Source organism: Leopardus geoffroyi, chromosome D2 (genome assembly GCF_018350155.1).
Source record: "Leopardus geoffroyi isolate Oge1 chromosome D2, O.geoffroyi_Oge1_pat1.0, whole genome shotgun sequence".
NCBI lineage: Eukaryota > Metazoa > Chordata > Mammalia > Carnivora > Felidae > Leopardus > Leopardus geoffroyi.
This window is the reverse complement of record NC_059334.1, coordinates 16785210-16806929: the sequence shown is the minus strand read 5'-3', so window position 1 is coordinate 16806929 and position 21720 is coordinate 16785210. Positions and strand designations below refer to the sequence as shown.

Below are 21720 nucleotides of genomic sequence, written 5' to 3'. Positions count from 1 at the left end.
ACCTAACACACTTCTAGTGTGGCCTTGCTCTAGTGCGTCTCTGGTTGTTAATGCTCATTCTCAGAGTCAGGGAACTAGGTGAGAAGAGGATTTTATGTGAAAACAGTGGTAGGTTGATTTTTTGACCTCAGAAAAAGAGTTCACTTTATAATCAGACATATATGCTCTTTATAGATATTCCCTTCACACACACATTTGCTCTCAGAATTTCCTCAGCCAGGATGTCCCCCCAGGTGACTGCATCCTTAATGGCTCTGCCATGAAGGAGAACTGCAGAGAGGTCCATGCACGCCATTGGCTGCATCCGTCAGAGGCTCACTGGTTGAGGATTTACTCTTTGTCTTGTTTTCCATCCTTAAGGACTCTTCTTTGGTCCCTTACCCCCCTTGTGACGTCCTTCCCCCCTGAGCTGGAATTCCTGGTCCTGGTAACTGTGGGTGTTCTGCAGGTGTGCCATAGTTCTCTTCTCCCCTTTTCTCTGATTGTTTAGTTGAATTACTTCTCCTTTGTCATCATTGGTAACAGTTGTATGTGAGTCACCCTCTTAGGGACATTTTTAGGTCTAGATGCTACTATCATCCATTATATTGAAGAGGATAGTGCCAAGGGGACCGGAAGAGCCCTGCATCAGAGATCTGGGCCTCTCCCTGTGGTCAGTCATCCATTCAAAGTCCAGGACCCTTTGTCCTGGAACTGTCCTTCACTAGCTACGAATCCACCTGCTTGTCCTGCCTTCAGCCTCTACTTGTACACAGGGCAGCTGGGAGAGGCCTTCTCAGATCCTTCGGGTCAAGTCCAGATATTTATGTCTACGCTTTTCTTCTGACTTACGATTCCTGACGTATAGTAGAGTTCTCACTAAATGCTATGGTCTTTTCCCCTTTCTTATTTCCCGTTGAGATAAAATACAGTCAGTTTGACGTGATTTATTTTCAGTAAGCCCATGTAGGCCCTTTTCATTTGTAAGCACTCACAAAATACCTTATTATGAATCTTTGGAAATTTACCAGGTGTCTGTGTCATGCTCATTGGTTTGCCATCACTGGACTTCACTTTGCAGGAATGACCTGTTTCCCCTTTTGGAACACGGGAGGGTGTTTGTGTGTCTCCAGTTTGTTGACATGTCCCCTATCCTCCCGGGTTCGTCCAAGACGACCACAGCAATTTCCCAATCTCGTTTTCACCTTCCTTCGGTATCAGTGAATTAAAGCCAATTTATTACCCAGAATTGCCTCATTTATTTCAAAATAGGCTGTGTGCAAAGGAAGCTCTATTCCCTTAGCGGGAGCTAACTCAAGTTTTAAAGCCCATTCTAGAGAAAAACAGACGTATCTAGTTTGTGTTAGCTGTTAAAAACCTTTTTTTTTTTAAAAAAAAGAAATAGGCCTTTGGATGTTGCTTCAGGGTGAGAAAAATAGCCTAAAGACTGAAAAGGTAAATGAGGAGAGAGAAGGGAAAACCCTGATTTTGAGTGTTTAGAGTGTGTGAAATGTCACTCTTTGCCTTAACTGCTCCCCTAAGGAAAATGAGGAGGTTTTAAAGCAGTTCTTGGTCAAGGAATGTACATGCAGAGGATTTCTGTAGCTCTAGGGGAAAATATAGATCTACTAAAATTTTACTAAGTTTCTTTTATTTGTCAGAGATTGCTTAAAGGTTGTCTGATATTTTTCTGATAGTTTGGACCTTTTTTTCGGGGACTTTTATGTCTTAACGCTCACCCACTTATTTTCTCTTTCTACCCTCTTAAGAAGGTGAGACAAAAAAATACCCCAAACAAAACTAACTCTGAAGCAGACTGTTGAATAACAGATTCCACTCCCCACCTCCACCCCCCAAAATCTCATGTACACGAAGGAAGACAAGGGAGAAAATGAACAGTTCTTTTAAAGACTGTCCACGAAAATTCTGAGATGTTATAAGCATTCAGCAGTGACTTTAGATGCTGGGAAGAACTTGGGGAAAGAGACTAAAATTTATCGAGCATGTGTTGCCGCTTGCCACAAGCTATGATGGCTTTTGCCAATTCACGTTGGTGATTTTATTGTGTCCTCAGAGCGGTCCTTCAAGGTGTGCAGGTTATGCCCGTTTTACACCCGAGTGCACTGAGGCTCCACATGCTAAGTGACTTGCTCAGCATCACTCAGATGGGAACTGACAGAGGCAAGATCCAGCCCTTGTGCTATCAGACCCTCTCTGAATATTAAACCGGTAAACCTCATGCATAACGGATGAAATTAGTCATTTACAGAGGTAACTCAGGGCTTGTCTGTAAATGTCCTACACTCCCAGGTGACTTTGCTGTGATCTCCAGGCAGGGCTGCAGTGAGATTGTAAATAGGAAAACTGACATCTGAACCATGGTACCGGTCTTATCTGAAGAAAGAGCACTGCCAGAGAGGGCTGATCGGGATGGAGCCGTAAACAGGAGGACAGAGAGGAAGAACTTGTTGTTTCTGCCCTGCTTCGCCTGGGAAGGGTGGCGAGAACCAGTGAGGAAGGGTGCCTCACTGTCCTGTGTGGCAGGCAGGCAGCTTCGTGACGTGAAGATGTTTGCTCCACTGTCCTGGTCGATGCCAGCAGGTGTGAGATTGCGGCTATGCTGAGAGAAGGTGGTGTGGACACGTGGCTCAGAGCGCAGGCTCTTGAGGGCCTGCACCTTGCAAGGAAGGGTCGAATAACATTTCCAGATGAGAAAGCTGAGACTCGGGGAAGGTGACCTTGGACGAGCCAAAGAGGGGCAGTCTAACTTCAGAATTCTCTTGAGAACATCATTCATGTCACCTCGGGGATGTTCGGCAGTAGCTTGTCTTCTGGTGGATAGTTGATGGTGGACATCAGGTCGCATGGGTGACTTGAGCTCACAGAGCTGGGCACTGTCGCAGCTTACCGGTGAGTGTGTGCCCAGTGGGGCAACCATCCCTCACCGACGCACACCCACCTGCCGGGGAGCACGGCCTCGGATTGCGGGCGTGACTTCCCCTGCTTGCTGTCTGGCGGTGTGCCCGGCTGTGCTACCCGCGGCTGTGTCCTCACCACAGGCGAATCCTAGCCCTCAGGGGAGCGGCCAGCGCCTCGGGCTCTTTGCCTCCTCTGGCAGATGGCCCTGATCTGAGTGCACATGTGGTATCTATCTGAGAGGAGTGACTGGTGGAGACGGGAGCATCTCATTTTAATAATTTAAAAATCATAAAATATGCCACTTTGGGAACAAAAGCTTTCAAAAGGAGTTTAGTGAGGGTGATTAGTCGCTTTCCACAGTGTGGAAACATATTGCTGTAACCAAAGCGTGCTTCAGACACTTGAGCATCAAAGCGTCTGCGGGGGCTTATTCTTAGTGGTAAAATGTATTGCTTTGTTCGAGATCATTCCACAGTAACGAGGCACTCTAAAGGCAAGAAGAGACAGGAATTCTTTATGATTAATTTGCACTGCATGAATGTAAATGGATACTTGAAAAAAGTTTGTTCTCTTAAATATCCTAAGTATTCCCCAGTGTCATCTTCCGAATTAGTGTTAAAGTATTACTGTTTAGACAAACCCTTCCTTGGTGGGTAGCATGAAGGTTACCTCCAGTCCACCCCTGCCTCGTTATCATCAACTCCAAATGTCATTTGGATTTGAATGAGTCAGAGAGATTTGAGCTTTCTGGATGTAGTCATGGCCTCTTAAAACCTGGATGCTATATATAGCATCTCAATATGAAGTGAGACTAGAAAAGTTTTATAAAAGAGGAATCCTCAAGTGTAGACAAAAGGCAATCATATTCTATTAAAATATATTTCCTTACATCTCAGACCCAGGTTGAGATACAGGTCCCCCTCAGCACCTAGCCGCGTGCATATGGAGTCCAGATCTTTATGCCACAGGAGTTGTATAATGCTGATCTCTCTTTTATTCCCTCGGACCAGTGCGCCAAATTTCCATAGTGAAGTGTGGGGAAAAAAATACCGAATTTCCTCCTGTTTTCTAATAGGGCCATTGAGCAGTACATTTGCAATGCTATAATTGTATCATTTTTAAGGTCAGGCATTTAGAGTGGCACAAACCTTTGATGTGGGCTTAAATTCTGAGTATTATAAAAATTTAGTGCCAAGTAGGGACTTCCTTGAAAGACGCTCCAGTCTCCAGGGCACTACTTATGTGCAAAGTGCTGACAATTTGGGATCATTTTTTAATAAACATATCGCAAATTTGGCACACAAAGCAGGGCATTTAGAAAGCCATGAAAATAAGCCCCATGCATAAAATACGGCATTAAAAAGGTAACTGTGAACTTTGCAGATGGACTAGCATGAAAAAAAGCGATCTTTTGCTAGGGTGCATGTGAGAGCTTGCAACTCTTTGCTGCACGACTAAGAGCAGGAACTTAAGTTGTTTGGTTGTTTTGAAATAATAGCTACAAAGAGGGCTCCTTCTGGTTCATCCATATTTTATTAGGGCAGCAGTTAAAAAATTCATTAGAGACACCCATCTGTAGCTAGCAGCACTCTTGAGGGGGGTTCAGATGGCGATCAGAGTTTTGAGTAGCACTTTACATGAAAAGAAAAAGACAATCGTTTATAAGAATTAATAGCACTGCGGAGAGAGGTTGTTCAGTGACTTCAGAGCAAACGCTTTCACGTGGTCTGTGAATCTCTTGCTGCTAAATTCCTCAACTACTTGCTTCAGCTGGAGGAAGTAAATCCAGGCATAGAAAGAAAAGAAAACAGAACACAGAAGAGTGGGTCAGAGAGGTAGGAAGGTATTGGTTGGCAAGAGAGTACAGGTTGTGACTTCGTGCTGGATGGTGTGTGTGTGTGTGTGTGCGCGCGCGTGTGCATGAGAGAGTGAGAGAGACAGAGAGACAGAGAGAGAAGAGAAAGAGAAAGACAGAGAGACAGGGAAGGACGGAGAGAGAGACACACACACACAGAAAGAGACAGAGAAAGAACAGATCGCTATTGGCCTCTAGGAGTCTACTAACAGTACAGAAAAAGGCTTAGAGTCAGGCCTGAGGCTGCTTTGCTTTAGATTTGCCTTGAACTCTGCCTCCAGGTGCCCATGTCCAGGTGTCTTTGCTTCAGGATGATATTCTTGCCTTTATTCCTGAATTGAAAATAAAAACAGCTTTTGAATGGTTACTCTGTGCCAGGCGTGGTATAGGGCAGTGAAGTTCATAATCTTATCTATCTCTCCAGCAATTCCATGAACTAGAGCCCCCTTTAAGGAACAAGACAATGCAAGCAGAGAGGCTGGTGAACAGCATTCACCGAGAACTGGGAGATCTACATTTTAAACTCCAGCAGTCTGTCTCCAGCGTCCATAACCTTTCCTAGTGTAAGGTACAGGTCCATAAACCATGTGTGCACACATGTGTACCTGTTTTTTAAATAAGTTTTTTTTTTTTTTTCGAATACTTACAGATTTATAGAAGAGTTGCAAAGACATGACAGGGTTCTTTTTCCTCAGTTTCCCCTAATGCTAACAGCTTGTATAATCATGGCACAGTTATTACATCTCAGAAATGGACACTGGTACAGCGAACTAAACTACAGATCTAAATCAGATTTTCCACCAATATCCTTTCTTTGTTGCAGGATCTAGTCCAGAATCCACACTGCATGTTGCATGCGTGGGTTTTGGCCCTTACACTCCAGAGTGGGCTGAATGTTGACCTGCTGTTTGGCCCCCCGTTCCCCTCCCTGCGCCTTAGGGAAGTGAGACCGCTCACAGCAGCTGCCTGCCTCCTGGCCCCTTCCTCATGGGAGGGCATGTTCTGGGGCCCAGGACTCCCACTGTTTGACTGAAAGTGGGAGCCTTATCCAGGCTAGAAGATTTAGAACAGATGTATGGGCACATATTTTAACTTCAAGCCACACTTTGTCCACATGTAGAGGCTCACAGCTAACAGCCACATTTCAAGAAACAAAAAAGTTGAAGGGAAAGAGAAGATTCTGCAAAGCAACATTCTCTGTGGTGTGGCGAACGTTGTTTATGACGCACTTGGATTCTGAGCACACCAGGATGTTAAATAGGACTTTCTCCTAGAGCAGAGGTTCCCAGGCCTGGTTTCCCACTGGAATCCCACTGGGGGCACTGAGTCTCATGCCTCGACATTGTGATTTCATCAGCTTGGGACTTTGGAATTTTGGAAGGATACCCCAGTGACTCTGCTGGGCAGCCAAGTTTGGGGACCATTCAATGTTTCCACTGGAGAGCTAAAACTGAGGACAAGAGGTGACTAGTGTCCACACACCAAGAATGGTGCCAGACGCATCGGGCTGCGCGTGGCAAGACCGATATCCCACAGCCCACGCGTCCTGGAGCCCACATGGTTACCCTCAGTCATTTCCAGTCACTTCTTTCCCCCAGCTTCCTCTTTTTTCAGAATTCTTCCTTAGGTGGCATCACGGGCTCTTCTGGATTTCCACCAGCCAACTGTGCTTCCCCGTCTCTTCTCTCCAGCACAGGGCCCTGCCTTGGGCCCCAGTCCCACCTGTCTGCCACCTGGGCTCCTCACAGCCTGCTGTCTGCCTCCTTCTCCACAGGGGGCACGCCTGCCTGGGCCCCAGACATTTTGAACTTCTTTGAGCTGTTACCTCCATTCCTTCCCTCCACTGACAGTGACCTCACCTCCTTTATGGCCTCCGTAGCCTCAGTCTTTCAGTTCAGCTGCAGGGTCAGCTCCTCCACGAGGCCCTTCCCTCCCTCCTGTGGTAGGATTGCTTCTGGCCCATTCTGCACCTGCTTGTTGACGTTTCTGCCTTGTCCACCAAGCTGTGAGCCCCTTGAGGGCAGGGACTGTGGCACTGAAAACGCATTACAGACTACCTCACGGTTATAAAAATTCTGTTATTCATAGGTTGCATATATTGTCAGCGCCCACGTAACTACCACCCGCTTGAGCGATGGAACGTTACCCTTGAAGTCCCTTGCGAATCATGTCCCCTCCCCCAGCCAGCTTGTGCTGTGTCTATCATTCTTTTGCTCATTTTCTTACTTTTAGCACATACCTGTCTCCTGTGTTCCAGGCAGTGCCGTCTTGTCAGTTTCCTTGACTCAGTCAGGGCTGACATTCTTGCCAGTTATGCCACAATTCTGGGTGGAACCTGTCCCTTTTGACTGTGAGGCTATTATAGGAAGTGATGTCTGCAGCTTGGGAGTCCAAACGCTGGCATCTGGGTGACCACAAGGCCGATAGGAAACCAGACAGAGCTTTGCTGTCACAAACTCCCAGCGGCTGGCTGCGAGGGCCGTGCCCTGCAGACCTGTCTGTACCCGCAGTGCGTATGGCTTTGAAGATTATGGAAATGCTAGATCATGGTGAAGTGGCTGTGCTTACCATGAGCAGCTGGTGAACAATCCCATCTAGGAAAACAATCTGTCTTTCAAAGGGATGGAGAGTGTCAGCTTGTGAAGAACAACATGTCAGCAAGTCTGTGGTGATAACTTTGCTGGGAGAATTCATTGACAAGAGCACTCGCTTGGCCCCCAATCGTTTGTGTGTCTACACACTGCTTGGGGAAGGGTGGTGGAGGGTGGGAGACTGTGCTGACAGCACAGAGCCTGACTTGGGGCTCGAACTCACAAACCTCAAGGTCATGACCTGAGCCCAAACCAAGATTTGGTTGCTTAACTGACTCAGCCACCCAGGCATTCCTGTGTGGTGTCCTCTTAACTGTTCTCCTGGTGGCCTCTCTCGCTTCCATTTGGTCCCTTCTCCACAGAATGATCTGTCAAAACGTGCAGATCCGATCATGCCCCTCCCCTGCTTCAGGTCATTCAAAGACTGTCCATCCCTCTCCAGGCAAAGGCCCAGGCTGGATGTGGCCAGGACACACGGCGGCGTCCAGCCCCGTCCCGCCCCTGCCCATCAGCAGCGTCCTCCACACCACGCCACCAGCTGGCCTTGTTCCTTCCTCTCTGGCTCTTCCCCGCAGCATCCCCTGTGACCTCTTGCTCATCTGTCAAGCTCAGCCAGATGTCACTCGGAGACCCCGCCAGACGAAGCCAGGTGCCCCATTCAGCACCATGGCTCAGCACCATGGACCTGTCCATCCCCCCGCCGCCAGACCTACCTGTGTGCATGTTTGATTCCTCTCTCTGCTCCCCCAAAGATGGCAAACCACGAGCAGACAGGGCCATGTGCACCTGCGTGCTGTGCTTTCTCTAGGGTGGGGTTTGGGTTCTCTGAGAGGCGGACATCAAGACAGAGTGAGGCATGCAGGAGGTTAGGTGAGGGAGCTGCCCGTCTGTGCAGGGTAAAGGAGGGGAGGAGCGCCTGGGTAGCCCAGTTGGCTAAGCAACTGACTCTTTAAAAAATTCTTTGTTTTAAATGTTTACTTATTTTTGAGAGATAGAGAGAAACAGAGCATGAGTGGGGAGGGGCGGAGAGAGAGGGAGACACAGAATCCAAAGCAGGCTCCAGGCTCTGAGCTGTCAGCACAGAGCTGGACATGGGACTTGAACTCACAGACCCCAAGATCGTGACCTGAGCTGAAGTCTGACGCTTAACCCACTGAGCCACCCAGGTGCCCCAAGTGTCTGACTCTTGATTTCCACTCAGGTCATGATCTCACGGTTTGCAGGTTCGAGCCCCACGTTGGGCTCTGCACTGACAGTGCGAGCCTGCTTGGGATTCTCTCCTCCTCTCTCTCTGCCCCTCCTCTGCTCATGCGCTCTCTCAAAATAAACAAACTTTTTTTTTTTTTTTTTAAAGGAGGGGAGCAGGAGCAGGCAGGGGAGCTGCAAGGGAGGTGGGAGGAAGAAGGTCTCAGACCACAGCACAGACTTGCTCCTTAGAGTTGCCCTGTGTCCCAGAGGCCTCTAAATCACCCTTCTTCTCGCCAGTCCCAAGAGATGTTTGTTTGGGGTGACACGAATTCAGAAGTGTTCTGGAGTTCATAGAGTCTCTGCTTTGCTGAAGGGCAAAGAACTGTGAGGTAAACCAACAAAGCCAACTAGATTACCCCATTCATCTAATGTCAGATTGAGTTCTCCCTCTTCTGTGATGGAAGCATAACATCCCGTCCTGGGACATGGCTTACATCCCTTGCAAGCTGTTAGGTCACAAACAGCTGGGGGCGGGGGTGCCGTCTTGCTCACGTCCGCATCCCACACAGAATCTAGCGTTCAATAAGGAATTGTTGTATTAAAACGGATTGCACAGTTAAAATGGAAGCGCCATAAATGTTGATTTATTCCACACTAGGACTCGCCCTGCTTGCTAGAAGCTTCTCACAACAACCCGAAGCCACTTCCGAATCCTCAAGTGCTCTCTGAACTATCGAAGAAAGATGAACTCGTGCTCAGCAGAGTGTTTGTGTTTTAGTGTGTATATTATTGGATTCTGATTCTTTGAAAACAAGCTAATCCACAGGGATGTGTGGTTTCTTTACGATTCAGAATCTTTGGTTAACCTGAATGTTTTAGAAAAGACTTCGGCCTCAACCATGACAAATAGGATTAAAATTCTTTCCATGAGAAGAATACATTCATTTATGCTTCCACACTGTACATTTCTATCCAAGTCGTGTTTTGTAAAGTCTTATGTGTCTATTCTTCTCTGACTATTCTCTGCGTTCTCAGCAGTGGCCCCGAGTGCCCGTATTTCTTCTTCGGGAGACAGACATGCTTTCCCCACAAGGCCCTGGGATCATCAGATCATTGGTGACTCACCCAAGCCCACATGGGCACTTCATGTAGATTTGAACTTTGGGTCTTGGTTTTAGGTTCTTCCAAGTAAATTCACATGTATCGTGTTTTCTTAAATTACATATTTTAGATTTCCTATTTAAAAATAAATATTATCTGGCCAATGTGTATTGGAATGCCTTCTCTGTATACTAGGATTTTTAGGGAATTGTAAGGGTATCAGGAAGCTTATATAGAGCATAAGAGGGGAACAGTTTATATACACCGAAGAAAATAGCAAGCAGTGCTGGGTGTTAGTTAGTAGAGGGGCAGGAGTGATGTGGACCGTTGTTGAAGCCCTGTGAACTGGGTGATCAGGACAAGGGAGCTGATGGGGAAGGGCGTTGGAAGCTGAAGGGTGGGAAGGATTTGTCCGGTAGAAGGAAAGCACTAGAGACAGGTAGATAGGATTCTCTCTGATCTGACTGGTTGACTAACCTAGGTTTCCCCCAGTTTTCCCCGTAAGTTAGATAAGCTCATGTTTCCAGACACCTTATTTATTTGGACTGTGTGTAGAGGCCTTCTGACACCTGGGTCTATTCTAAGCTCTTGTCTTTCACTTGCTTCCAATCCCAGAGCTCACGGGGCTGGAGGGGGGGTGGAGTTGGGGGTTCTGCACAACCAGGGACCGGCAGGTCTGCGTTCCTCCCCCCAGCGTCTACTATGGAGTGGGAGGCTGTGAGGGATGGAGAAGGCCACGTGAGGCACCTCTCCCTCCTCAGCCTGTCCAGGGCCAGACGGGCAGAATGCAGCCATCTCTGGGTGAAAGAACAGAAGGCACACCTGGTTTCCCTGGCCAGCTCTCAAAGCCTGAGTGCACTTCGGGCCTCCCTGCACCTTACCGTGTTTTACTTCCTGCCCGCTCCACCCTGAAGTTAGGTGTTAGGAAAGAATGTTGTCCTCCAAGGTCTGAATGTGTCACAACCTTTCCTTAACTGCAGGCAGGGCATGATGGAGGGCTTGGGTTTGAACAAATCTAAGATGTAGTATCTCAGCCTGGATATATGGTAATCATTGATTTCTCGCCAGAGGGGACATCATACATTTCTTCAAAAAATAAAAATCGAAAAAAAAAAAGTGAAAAAAGGGGACTTCGCATACAGGGAACTGGGGGTCTTTTCTAGAAGTTTCAGAGCTGCCATCTGCCCAGTGTGGGTTTCTTCTAATCCTTCTAGCTCATTCCAGAAGTGCCCTCCAGATCCGGCTCTCTTGAGGGTTAGGGTTCATAGAATGTGGTGGTCCCTGCCTCTTGGGCTGCCCTCTGAGAAGGCCCACGCTGGGAGATGGGATGTATGAGTGGTCCGGTGGGTGCAGGAGCTGGGCCATCCACACACCAGGCCCTCTTGTCTCATACCCACATTTGGTGAGCATTTTTCTCATGTCTGGTCTTCTTGGCTTGTTGTTCATGCGGCACGGTGGCCCCCTGACATCTCACCAGAACCCAGTAGGAACGTGGGTTTCCACCCGGTAGCTGCTTTGTGCAGCATCTGTAACCTGGCTTAGGGGGATTTCAGAACCCTCGGTTGAGTAGCTTTAGAAAAGGCTCATCTAGCTGTAAAAGAAATGACATTTCAAAGAAATTACTTTCCCCTTGGCATCGCTGTTTCGACTTTAGAAGGGTTATCTGGGAGACAATTACCTTGCATTAAAAAAAAATAGTTAAAAGTCTTTTTAAACCAGAAGACAATATAGGTATCACAGGACTCCTTTCTCAAGGTAGGAAATTGCTGAGTTGTTTTCTGTTGGTAATTGGAGCTAGAATTCAGTGTTCTCCCTACTGCCTTTGGGATTCACTGTATGGGCATATGAGAGTTAGCCCCTCTTTTTAGCCAACCCCTGCTCCCTCCTGAGCTCCCACGGCCCCATGAATCCTCTTCTTCTTGTGATTGGGGCCCTAACATGCAGGGGACATCCTCAGGTGGTGACACCCCTGAGGGAGAGAATGGGAGGCCCTTTGGGCCACATAGCATGGTGATCCAATTTGACCTCTTTAAACATTTAAAAAAATTTTAATTGGGACAAATACATAGAACATAAAATTTACCCTCTTAGCCATTTTTTAAAAATGTTTATTTTTGAGAGAGAGAGAGAGAGAGAGAGAGAGAGAAAGAGCATGAGCTGGGGAGCATGAGCAGTGAGAGAAGGGGACAGAGGATCTGAAGTAGGCTCCACCTTGACAGCAGAGAACCTGACATGGGGCTTGAACTCACAAACCATGAGATCATGACCTGAGCTGAAGTCAGAGGCTTAACCAACTGAGCCACCCAGGCACCCCTACCCTCTTAGCCATTTTTATTAAGTGTATAATTCAATGGCATTCACATTGTTGGGCAACTATAGCCCCATCTGCCTCTAGAACTTTTTTGTCTTCCAGACTGAAACTCTGTCCCCAGGAAACACCAACTCCCTCTTCCCCAGCCCCTGGCCACCACCATTCTACTCTCCATCTCTGTGAATTTGACTGCTCTAGACACCGTATATAAATGTATATATGTATGTAAATACAGTATTTAGTATTTGTCCCTTTCTGACTGGCTTATTTCATTTAGCATGATGGCCTCAAGGTTCATCCAAGTTGTATAGCCTGTGTCAGAACTTCTTCCCTTTTTAAGGCTGAATACTATTCCATTGTATGAATCGACCACATTTTGTTTCTGCATTCGTCAATACTTAGGTTGCTTCCACCTTTGGCTGTTGTGAATCATGCTGCTACGAACATGGCTGTACAGGTATCTCTTTGCGACTCTGCTTTCAATTCTTGTGGACAGATAATGAGAAGTGGAATCTCTGGACCATGTAGTAATTCTATTTTTAACTTTTTGAGGAACTGCCATGCTATTTTCAGCTGCACTGAAAACACTTTACATTCCCACCAACAGCACACGCTAGGTGCAGTTTTTCTACATTCTAATCAACATTTGTTATTTTCTGATTTTTAAAAATCATTTTCAAAGTCGTAATTTTTTTTAAGTTTTAATTTAAATTCCAGTTAGTTAACCTACAGTGTAATATTAGTCTCAGGTATACAATATAGTGATTTAATACTTCCATACATGACCCGGTGCTCATCACAAGTGCCCTCCTTAATCCCTGTTGGTGTTCTTTCTTTTTCTTTTTCTTTTTCTTTTTCTTTTTCTTTTTTCTTTCTTTCTTTCTTTTTTTTTTTTTTGATAGTAACCATCAGAATGGGTGGTCCAGTTTCGCCACAAAATGATTCCTTCTAAACATTTTCTGTACCTTTTCATGTACATGTCCATTTCTACTGATTCCAACTTTGCATGCCCTCTGTCAAGAAAAAGAAAGTCAATGTTTCTTCTGACTTCCTGTCATTTCAAGTTCTCATCCTAAGTGATATACTTGGAGGCAAAGGGTATAGGAAGAGGATGTGTTTTAGAACCAGATAGGCCTTCGTTCATGCATCCCTCCCTCCTTTCATCCATGCATCCATTAATTCATTCACCTTTTATCAAGCAACTTAAATGCAGGGCATTGTGCTGGTTTATTGTCTCGTAATGAGCAAAACAGGCTTTGGTAAGCTATGATCTGGGAGTTCTGGGGCAAGTTAAAATTCTGAGCTTTAATTTTATTATTTATAAAATGAAAATGGTATCACGCTCCTAGGGTTGTATGTTACATACTTCCTTCCTTTACCCTGACTTCCTCTCCCACCCTCATAGCCCTTACATTCCTCCCTTCACTGCCAGCTTCCAGAATCCTATGGACACGGGTGGTATTAGCCCTTCCCCCGGACCAGGCAGTTGGCACGCCCGGTTGGCAAGAGAAGACACTGGCTGAACACGTCTTGGGCTCTCTTGTCCTTTGATGCTCAAATTCAGGGAACAGGTGGCCCATGGGTCATTGCGCTCATGTCCCCAGGGATTATCACTGACACCCATTCCAAAGACTGGTGTGTGCCACGATCATAACACAGGGAGAGCCTAAATGCCTAGCACTTTCCGTTTACCATGACAAAGATCCTGGACCTGTCCATGCTCTGGGGGCAGAGCAGGATGCGTGGGCCTGGTGTGAAGCTGTGTTTCACTCCTCACCACAGACCGTAGTATACCTACAACTGTGCTCAAGTACTGCCTGGTGTTACCTGTATGCTTTCCATCTCATCTGATTCATGCTGTGGCAGAGAGCCCGATGACAGCACCGTGTGGGCCTGGAGAATCGGGAGACTTTGACATTGGCCACTCAGTCACTTGCAGGGGTTTCTGGAGTATCCATTTCTCCGTGTGTCAGTGTGCTTAACTGTAAAAAGAAAGTTATAATTCCTGGTTTGGTTGATTCACAGGATTTTGGTAGGGAGCAAGTGAAATGAATGTGGATGATGTACTTATTATGAGTAACAACATCCTATGCAATGTAAAAATAATAAGTAGCCCTTTATCATACTCACTACCAGTGGCAAGCGCTGTTCTAGGCTGTCTCGACATAGTAACTCATTTAGTTAAATGCTCACAAACCACCCTGTGATGAGAGAGGTACTATTAATATCTCCATTTTCCTGATAAGCCAACTGAGGCACAGAGAGGTTAAGTAACTTGTGGAAGGTCACAGCCAGCAAAGGCACATCCAGGTTTTGAGCCAGGCAGTGAGGTGCCTGAGTCTATGTTCTCATCTGCTCTACGATCCCGCCTGTGAGGTGTTAGCGTTTTTTACCGTTTCTGTTCCTTTTGCAGAGCTGGTTTGTAGAGCATGTCAGGCAGGGCCTCCTGTGATCCACTGTGTGAGAGGAACTCATGGGGATAAGCTGTGTCCCAGCTGGCTCTCCATGGTCCAGAGGCACGGGGGACATGGACAGCTCAGATAGTGAAAACTCACATCCTGTTCAATAAGTAGCTAGAATAAGTGATCGCATCTCACTTTGAGGAGTGTGCTGGCATTTGCTTTCCAATCGCTGGCTTTCCAGGCCCACTCTGGGATAAAAGTGCTGATGTGCCTAAAAGCCCAACAGGCAAGATGCCGGAGGGGTTCTGAAGGAGCCGCCGAGGTTGTGTCTCCACTGGGCCTGCTGACGTGCTGGCATAACTCAAAGCAACGCCAGCTGCTCTGCTAAACAGAAGAGCTGAGATGCTGTGTTGCTTCTGCACTTTCGAGGCAAACACTTGGAGGGAATCATCAGAATTTTCATCCCGGGTTGGCCCCGTGACCACTGAGCCAGCATCTTCTTTGACAGATGCACAGAGCGGTGACCTCTAAACCTAGGATGCTCTCCAAATGCAGTTCCAGCTGAGCCAGTGAGATTTGCATGTTTATGGTGCTGTTTTCTCTCTTCCTCCCAGGCAGCCGGGATTGCTTACCACCTGCAGCGTCTTTTCGGAGGAGGCGGCTGGCACGTAGGCCGGGCTACATGAGAGGCACAGCTGGGCCCCGGATCGGGTTCCTCTACCCAGCAGTGGCCACTCCGTTACGGGCCCAGGGAGCGGCGTGCGGGGAGGAGTCCCTCCAGTCTGAGTCCAGGGCCAGACACTGTGGCCTTGAACTTGGAGGCCAGTGGCGAGGCCCCTCTGTTGGGAGCCCAGCAGCCTCGTCTCTGACCATTGTGGGCCGCCCAGGCCTGGCTCTGACAGCTGTGAGGGGACCCTCGGGGCTCTTTGGGATTCAGCTCAGAGCTGACACCAAACTACCTGCCAGGCTCACCAGGTCGTGTGGCCCTGGGGACACTGGGTGGCAGGGGGCGCTCCCACCCATGGACAGTTCTGAGGCCCCAGGCCCTGGCCGGGAAGCTGCCGGCGGTGAAAGAGCAAAGGGCACCTGGACCAAAGGCTGTCTGTCCTCAGAGGAGGGGAATGGCAGCAGGTGCAACCTTGAAAGTGGCCCCAGGGTCCCCTCTGCCCCGGCTGGCTCTCAGGATGGCTTCACTTCCAGCTTTAGCTTCATACGGCTCTCTCTCAGCTCTGCTGGGGAACGTGGGGAAGCGGAAGGCTGCCCGCCGTCCAGAGATGCTGAGGCCCCTTGTCAGAGCCCCGTGGAGACGGAAGCCAAGGACGCCAGCTTGGACAGGCCCCACGCACACCCTCGACTTCTCTCTCCCCACTTCAACGTCAAGGCTGCTCAGAGCCTGGCCGACCCTGCCCAGATGGCAGCAGGCAGCCCTCGGCTGGAGTGTGAGATGCGTTCTTTACCGGACGTGGACACTGCCTCCTCCTGCCCCCTGGTCCCCTCGTGGTCAGAGGGCAGCGGCGTGGGGGATGCTCCCCGTTGGGAAACACTACTCAGGAGGTGCGAGCCTGTGCTGCTGGACTGCCTGCTGAGTGACCAGAGGCAGCTGGAGGTTGGTGTCTTCTGGCGGCTGGGGCCCGTGATTGTCACAAGCCTGGACCCCTTTGGTAACTGGCTGCAAAAAGATGTTGCTGCACTCCTGTTTCTTCTCTTTCAGTTTGAACACAAATCTGTTCTCGTTCTCATCTTCTCTGTCATGCGGATGCTCAGATTCGCTCTCTCTTGGGCTGTACGTTCCTCTGCAATTCCTGGCCTGATGGATGTGTGGTTAGCTCTGCCCAGCTCTGCTTTGAAACAGGGGCCCCGGGGGGCTGGGGAGCTGGAACTGGCTGGTGTGTGGGGGGGGAGCGGCATAAAGACAGCGATGCCCCATGTTGGGGAAGATGCCGGGCGTCGTTTGCATTTACTGTACTCGCTGTATTCCATCCTGCCCCGGTGGGAACCGCCTGCCACAGTCAGGAGACCTCGCTCCTGGTCATTACATCTCTTGGACTCTCAGTTTCCTTATTTAGAGATGGTGATGCTGCACAGGAGTGTTCTGTGGCTGCGGTGAGAATGTCAGGGCTTTGGAAACTAGGACGGGCTGTATGCACGCGAGCCCTGGCGGTAGGACGGTTCTGTTCACCCAGTTGTCCTACAAGTGTGTACAGAGGGTTGTTCTACTCCCGAAAGATCCTGGAGAGACCCAGGCTGACTCACTGGGCTGTGCGGCTCCTCCTGCTGAAAGGCTGTTTTCCTCCTGGGGTGTGTGTGCGTGTGATGTGTGCACATGTGTGCATATGTACGTGTGCATTCATTTGTACATGTACGTAAGGAAGTGAGGGCCCACTCATCAGGCATTTGGTAGAAGTACCTGAAAGTGTGAAGGTCATGCTCATTTCTGGCAATCGCACCTCATTTACTTTCCTTTTTCTTTTTTCTTTTTTTTTTAAATGTTTATGTATTTATTTTTGAGAGAGAGAGAGAGCAGGGGAGGGGCAGAGAGAGAGAAAGGGAGAGAGAGGATCCGAAGCAGGCTCCGCAACAGAGAGTCCGACGTGGACCTTGAACTCAAGAACTGTGAGATTGTGACCTGAGCAGAAATTGGACCGTTAACCGACTAAGCCACCCAGGTGCCCTGCACCTCATTTACTTTCAGTTCTTTACCTATGACCTGATGTTCTTGGCCCTGTCCCTGTTTGCCCCGTTGTAGCCCTCAAGGACCTCAGCCTAGCCATCTGATTTATAACTCCAGTGGACCGCGAAGCCAGGCCAGATATGCACGCAGGTCTCCTTTTCCAGCTGACGCACAGAATCCCAAGTTAGATGTGTTCAATACTGATGCCATCGTCTTCCCCACCAAACCCGTTCTAAAGGGCCCCAGTCTTGATACCTACTTGCTGATTAAAAAAAATTTTTTTAACGTTTATTTATTTTTGAGACAGAGACAGAGCATGAATGGGGGAGGGTCAGAGAGAGAGGGAGACACAGAATCGGAAGCAAGCTCCAGGCTCTGAGCCATCAGCACAGAGCCTGACGCGGGGCTCGAACTCACCAACCGCGAGATCGTACCTGAGTCCGTACTGATCGTCGGACGCTTAACCGACGGAGCCACCCAGGCGCCCCTTGCTGATTTTAATTAATAGACTCCATCCAGTTCCTGAGAGAAACTGCAAGCATTTTCACCACCCCCCTCCTCCTCGCTCTGCACATCTGGTCAGCCCTCATAGTCCTACAGCTAACCTGCCTCTCACGGCCGTGGCCTCTGCCCTGGTTCAAATCCTTGTTAGTTTTAACCTGGGTTTTGTAAGAGATTTGCCTTCCTCCTGTGTCTCTCTTCTCCAGGTCATCCTCCGGATGGCCAGCAGAGTTATCTTCTGGAACACTGGTGGGAAAGTGTTATTTCTTGGCTTGAAACCTTTGGTGGCTCATTGCTCTTCTGGGGATGGTAGCCAAGTCCCGTATCCTGATAATTGAGACCTTTCCCGACCTGCTCCAGCCTGCCCTCATGCCTCACCCCTGCCGGCTCAGCCATCTGGTGCTGCTTCCTGTTCCTGAAGACACCAGGGAAAGCTGTGCCTCAGGCCTTTGCTTACAGTTTGCTCTCTGCCTGGAATGACCTTCCTGCACTTTTCCATCTGCCAAGCTCCTGTAATCCCCTTGGTGTGGGTTTAAAGCCACTTCCTTGTGAGACATTTCCTACCCCCTCTGGACCAAATGAATCCCTCCTTCCATTTTGCTCCCGTAGCAATCTGGATGTGCCCCTTATAGCACTCATCACATTTGATAATCTTTTGCTTGAGGGTCCAAGTTCTGCACTCGGCCATGAGCTCTATAGCCACAGGTCATGTCTCTTAGACAGTTTTGGGTGCCTGAAGCCTGGCATACTTTCCGGCCCTTAGAGGTTGCTTGGGTCATTTTTGTTTTTAGTGAAATAATTAATCTTGTTAAGAGGGCCACAGATACTGAATTGACACCTTTTTTGGATTGACTGGCTAAGGCGTAAGAAGACCAATTCCAGCCTTGGAGGGGTGTTTGCCCCTACCGACAATTTTCCAACACCAGCTGGGTGTCCTGTAACTCAACGCAATTCTGACTGCAACTATCCAGAGATAGTATCAGATCCCACAGCTTAAAGGCTCAGTCTCACAAGACCACCTGCCTCTTCTTCAGATGCCCATTTAAGTTCAGAGCATCACCCGTGCTTCTGACCCACTGGCCATGGATAGGAGGCTCCAACAACTACGCTCTCCTTGGGTTCGATTAATTTGTAGAGTGGCTTGCGGAACTCAGAGAAGCAGTTTACTTAATAGATCATATATTTATTATAGGAGGATATAACTCAGTAACAACCAGAAGGAAGGCAAGGTGTGAGGAAAGGACATGGGGTTTCATGCCCTCTCCAGGCACACCACTCTCCCTGAATGTCCACCTGTTTACCAACCTGGAATTTCTCCCAACTCGGTCCTTCGGATTTTTAGGGAGGCTTCACTACACAGGCAGCACTGATTAAATCATTGGCCATTTGGGATTGATTCAACCTCCAGCCCCTCTCTCCTCCCAGGAGGTTGGGGGATGGGGGCTGTAAGTTCCCCTCCTCTCCAGTCATGTGGTTGGTTCCCCTGGCAACCAGCCCTCAGCCTTCTGTGTCTTCCTGGAGTCACCTGATTAACATAACAAAAGACAACTTTATTGCCCTCCTCACAGGAAATTTCTAGGGTTTTAGGCATTCTGTGTCAGAAGTGAACAAAGACCAAATATGTATGTCCTTTTACGAATCACAAGGTCACAGGCACTAAGAAGAGGTTTGTATCATCATTCCAACTCTAAAGGTCAGTTTTCAGTATTTCATTGCCAAGATCTCTTTTAACAAATCTTGACAACATCTGTATTTCTCCATCTCAAAAAGTCAGGCTTTGACTCAAGTGAAGCAAAAGTAGAATGCCGTTATAATGACCAGCTTCTCCCCTTCCCAAATAGCCAGACAAACAGAACCTCCCCTCGGTAGGGACTCCTCTGCAGTCCACACGATTCGGCTCTCTGCGTTTTGGTGAAACTGATAGTTTTTCCCTTTCTTTTAAACTCCTCTTACCTGCAGGTAAATCACATCCTCCTGAAAATCTTTTTTTTTTAAATTTTTTAATGTTTTATTATTTATTTTTGAGAGAGAGAAAGACAGACTGTGAGTGGGGGAAGGGCAGAGAGAGAAGGAGACACAGAATCTGAAGCAGGCTCCAAGCTCTGAGCTGTCACCACAGAACCCAGTGTGGGGCTCGAACCCACAAACAGCAAGATTATGACCTGAGCTGAAGTCAGACGCTTAACCAACTGAGCCACCCAGGCACCCTAATGATTTCCCTGTTTAAAATGGTCCACCAGCTTTGGGCTGCCATGCTGACCAGCATTCCCAGGTGCAAGGAGGCTGCAATGTGCCTTACCGAGGAAACATGTGTTGAATGAGCTTTGTTCCAGCATGAGCTGTAGCGCTGGTGGCCATGAGTTCTATGTTAACGAACCAGCCATATATATTAAAGAAGGCATCTTTAAATGGAAGCACACATAAAACAAGGTTACATCTTGATCAGTTGACAAAGATGTTGTGATCAGAGGCTCTCAGAAGCCCAACACTTGTTTCCCCTGGAAGCAATGGTTTAGTATTTGCTAACTGAGCATTTCCCGTGACTTTATAGAACACGACGACCACGAATGAGGATTGACAGAATGTGTGTTTTATGCTGTTTAGAAATAGCCACCCAGGGACACTGCCAGGGATTGCACGGGGCTGAGAAAATTGTGATCAAAGGAAATGCTAACTGGGTGTGCAGAGGAGGGAAGAGAGAACCTTGCAAGTTAGCCCTGCCTCAGCTTGTGGAAGCTGGAGGAAATGGAGAGAAATCGCCTGTCTTACATGGTTGTGTCACTGGATGAGACATGACCATCAGTGCCTCTGCTTCCAGCAAAGATGGACATTCAGACATCTCCCGGGGCATCAGTTCGGTGTCCTACAGGGATCATTGATTGAAGGGGACAAAGTGAAGTGGATGTTGGCTATAAATGAAGTTTTCTTTGACTTTCTTTCCTGTAGTTCTTCTGCTTCAGCTCCAGTAACCGTTCAACAGTACCACCCCATGGGTGTGGTGATGGCAATGGTACGCTTTATATGGCAGCTGAACCACCCATACAGACTTTCTTCTATCTCTAATATGTACGACTGAGTTATTGGTAAAATTTGCACTTGTAATATGGAGCAAATCAAGGATAAAGGAGTTAATGTAATCATTCACTCGTTCAGAAAGTATTTACTGACTTACTTGTGTCTGGCTTTGGATTGTATTAGAGTTGGTTAGAAACAGACAGCAACACAGTATCAGTGTCTTCACGGGACAAAGTTGTGTTTCTTGCTTAAAAGTCGCGTTTCACAGAGGTGATTGGGGGATCCGCTCCGCAGAGTCACTCAGGAAGCCCGCCTGTACTACCTGAACGTATGAGTCAGTCACTGGGACAAGGAGGAAAGCAGTAAGGATCCTACAAGAGCAATTAAATGCCCAACGCCGAAGTAACCTCTAACACTTGCAGCTACACCCCATTACCCACAGCAAGGTGGGGAAGGAAGTGTCATCCTTCCATGTGCTCAGAGCAGTGGAGAACCAAACAAGGGTGAGCACTGCCATTTTCTACATGATTAGAAAATAGTTCTTGCCCTCAAGACGCCCAAGGGTGAATGGAGCGCACAGACAAAACAAAACAATGGCTGTACTGTGGTGTCCTGAGTACTACGGTAATTTCTTGCAACTCCATTTGTCCCGCAAGCTCAGATCAAACACCCAGCCTTATTTTGACTTTCGCGTCTCCTACCTGCGATCTGTTAACAAATCCCATTTTTTCTGTCTTCCAACAGCCATTTTCTGAATGTGTCCAGGATCAGATCCCTTTTCATGGTCTTCACTGTTCCCACTATCATTCAGGCTATCGTCACCTCCTTCCTGGGCTGTTTCCATGGCCTCCCCTGGCCATTCGACTTCTTCCTTTGCCCACTGCAGTCAGAGTGAGGCTATTCAAACCTCAAACAGGTCGTGGACTTTGTGCTCAGAACCCCCCAAGTGCCCCCCCATCACCCTCAGCATCAGAACTTTTCAGTTGTCTTTGTGTCTCTTCATGATGCATTCCCCATCGCCTCTCTGACCTCATCATCTACAGCCGCCCTTAATCAGGCCATCCCAGACTCAGCGATCTACTTTGCAAGGCCAGCAACACTTTGCCAAGAGCCTCTGCTCTGACTTTTCTCTTTGTTGAAATGTTTTCTCCAGGAGCCCCAGGGTTTCCTCTCTTACCACTTTTAAG

At 48.1% G+C, this 21720-nt stretch overlaps 1 protein-coding gene and 1 long non-coding RNA gene across 9 annotated transcripts in view; one reads left to right on the top strand and one right to left on the bottom strand.

Moving 5' to 3' along the window:
- Window positions 1-21720, top strand: part of DISC1 (DISC1 scaffold protein) — a 357158-nt gene that overhangs the window by 34057 nt on the left and 301381 nt on the right. For 6 of the 8 annotated variants that reach the window (XM_045437357.1, XM_045437360.1, XM_045437361.1 and 3 more), the window contains exons 2-3: window positions 9568-9648; window positions 14961-15952. In XM_045437357.1, coding sequence (XP_045293313.1) covers window positions 9568-9648; window positions 14961-15952 — 1073 coding nt within the window. The remainder of the gene's footprint in view (window positions 1-9567; window positions 9649-14960; window positions 15953-21720) is intronic. The other 2 variants (XM_045437358.1, XM_045437359.1) reach the window with 2 other exon arrangements.
- Window positions 1380-7466, bottom strand: LOC123576473. Its single transcript, XR_006701421.1, has 3 exons — window positions 6993-7466; window positions 6613-6788; window positions 1380-3385 (listed from the first exon to the last, which is right to left on the bottom strand). It is a non-coding gene; the product is annotated as an uncharacterized LOC123576473 (long non-coding RNA).